At 37.6% G+C, this 1,527-nt stretch overlaps 1 protein-coding gene across 1 annotated transcript; it reads left to right on the forward strand.

Moving 5' to 3' along the window:
* Window positions 1-12: 12 nt before the first annotated feature.
* Window positions 13-1,374, forward strand: LOC21383792 (S-formylglutathione hydrolase; the record flags this gene model as incomplete). Its single annotated transcript, XM_010114847.2, has 4 exons — window positions 13-222; window positions 503-601; window positions 689-754; window positions 1,023-1,374. Coding segments are annotated over 4 exons (558 nt in total), but the record flags the coding sequence as incomplete, so codon positions are not given.
* Between the last annotated feature and the right edge of the window lie 153 nt (window positions 1,375-1,527).

Below are 1,527 nucleotides of genomic sequence, written 5' to 3' on the forward strand. Positions count from 1 at the left end.
TTTTTTTTTTTTTTTCCACAAACAGGTGCTGGATTTTATCTCAATGCCACACAAGAGAAGTGGAAGAACTGGCGTATGTATGATTATGTTGTCAAGGAGCTGCCAAACCTTCTACAGGAGAATTTCCCACAGCTTGATACATCACGAGCATCGATATTTGGTCATTCTATGGGTGGTCATGGCGCTCTAACAATCTACCTAAAAAACCTTGACAAGTATAAGGTAATTAATTGCTGGGAATATCTTACCCCTTTGCACTTGAAAGTTTAAGATTACGATAAATATAATTACCATGAGTCCTTTTGTTTATATTATGAAGCGGAAGTTCTTGTGTTATGTGGAGTTGCTTGACTTTCACAATCAAGTTCAGAAAATTTTGAAGTCTTTGAGTCTAGTTCGGTCGTGATGCATCGAGGCCGGAAACTTTATATAGCCATAGAAGAACTCACAACTATTTTAGTTCTTACTATCTTGCTGTATCTTCTAATATTATCTATTACAGTCAGTGTCTGCCTTTGCACCAATCGTGAACCCCGTAAATTGTCCCTGGGGCTCGAAAGCTTTCACAAATTATCTCGGCAGCAATAAAGCTGATTGGGAGGTTAGTTTCTCAGAAATCTAATAAATGCAACAATTCTTTATCATTCCAGGTGCGTAATTTATAATGAATAATATTGTAAAATTGCAGGAATATGACGCTACTAGCCTTATAGCAAAGTTCCATGATGTGGCAGCTACAATTCTAATTGATCAGGTATTGTCTGCTTTCCTATATTTAATTTTTTACCAAACAAGATTTTACCTCTTATCTTGTTTTTAATTTGCCCTCTTCTGGGGTTTTAAGTTCTTTAAAGTTTGAACGTTTACATTTTAACCAAGGGATCTCGCATGCATATAACATAATCAAGTGGAACATTCACCTTCATTGGATCTCGTATAGTAACCCCGAAATCTTCCTTTTCTGAGTATAGAAACATGAAAATTAGACTTGGTATTTTCTAAATACAACTTCTTTTACGCAGGGTGAGGATGACAAATTCTTGCATGATCAACTTCTGCCGCACAGATTTGAAGATGCATGCAGGGCTGCTAATGTTCCGCTGCTGCTGCGGTTGCAGCCCGGATATGATCACTCTTACTTTTTCATTGCCACCTTCATCGATGATCACATCCGCCATCATGCTCAAGCTCTTAATCTCCCATGAAGGTTGGCGAATTCCGGAAACCTCTGTCGAATGTAGTCCCTATCTATATAATTTTTCAATGTAGTTGGTTTTCTGATATGAACTTTGTTGGGACAGAACATGATGCACTAGTAGTCAAGATGTTGCTCCGAGTACTAAGTTTGTGATATGAATTGGAGTTTGAGCCTTATCCCTTAGTTGTATACTCTTTTGTGCGACATGGTTTTCCAGTTATATACATATTTTTGCCCATCGTTTAGTCGTGGAATTGCATATAAGTTACGTAATACAAGCTTGGCAACAACAATAAGAGAAGCAGAATACAAGTACGGAGTACCAACTT

This window comes from Morus notabilis, unplaced genomic scaffold (genome assembly GCF_000414095.1).
Source record: "Morus notabilis unplaced genomic scaffold, ASM41409v2 C11420874, whole genome shotgun sequence".
NCBI lineage: Eukaryota > Viridiplantae > Streptophyta > Magnoliopsida > Rosales > Moraceae > Morus > Morus notabilis.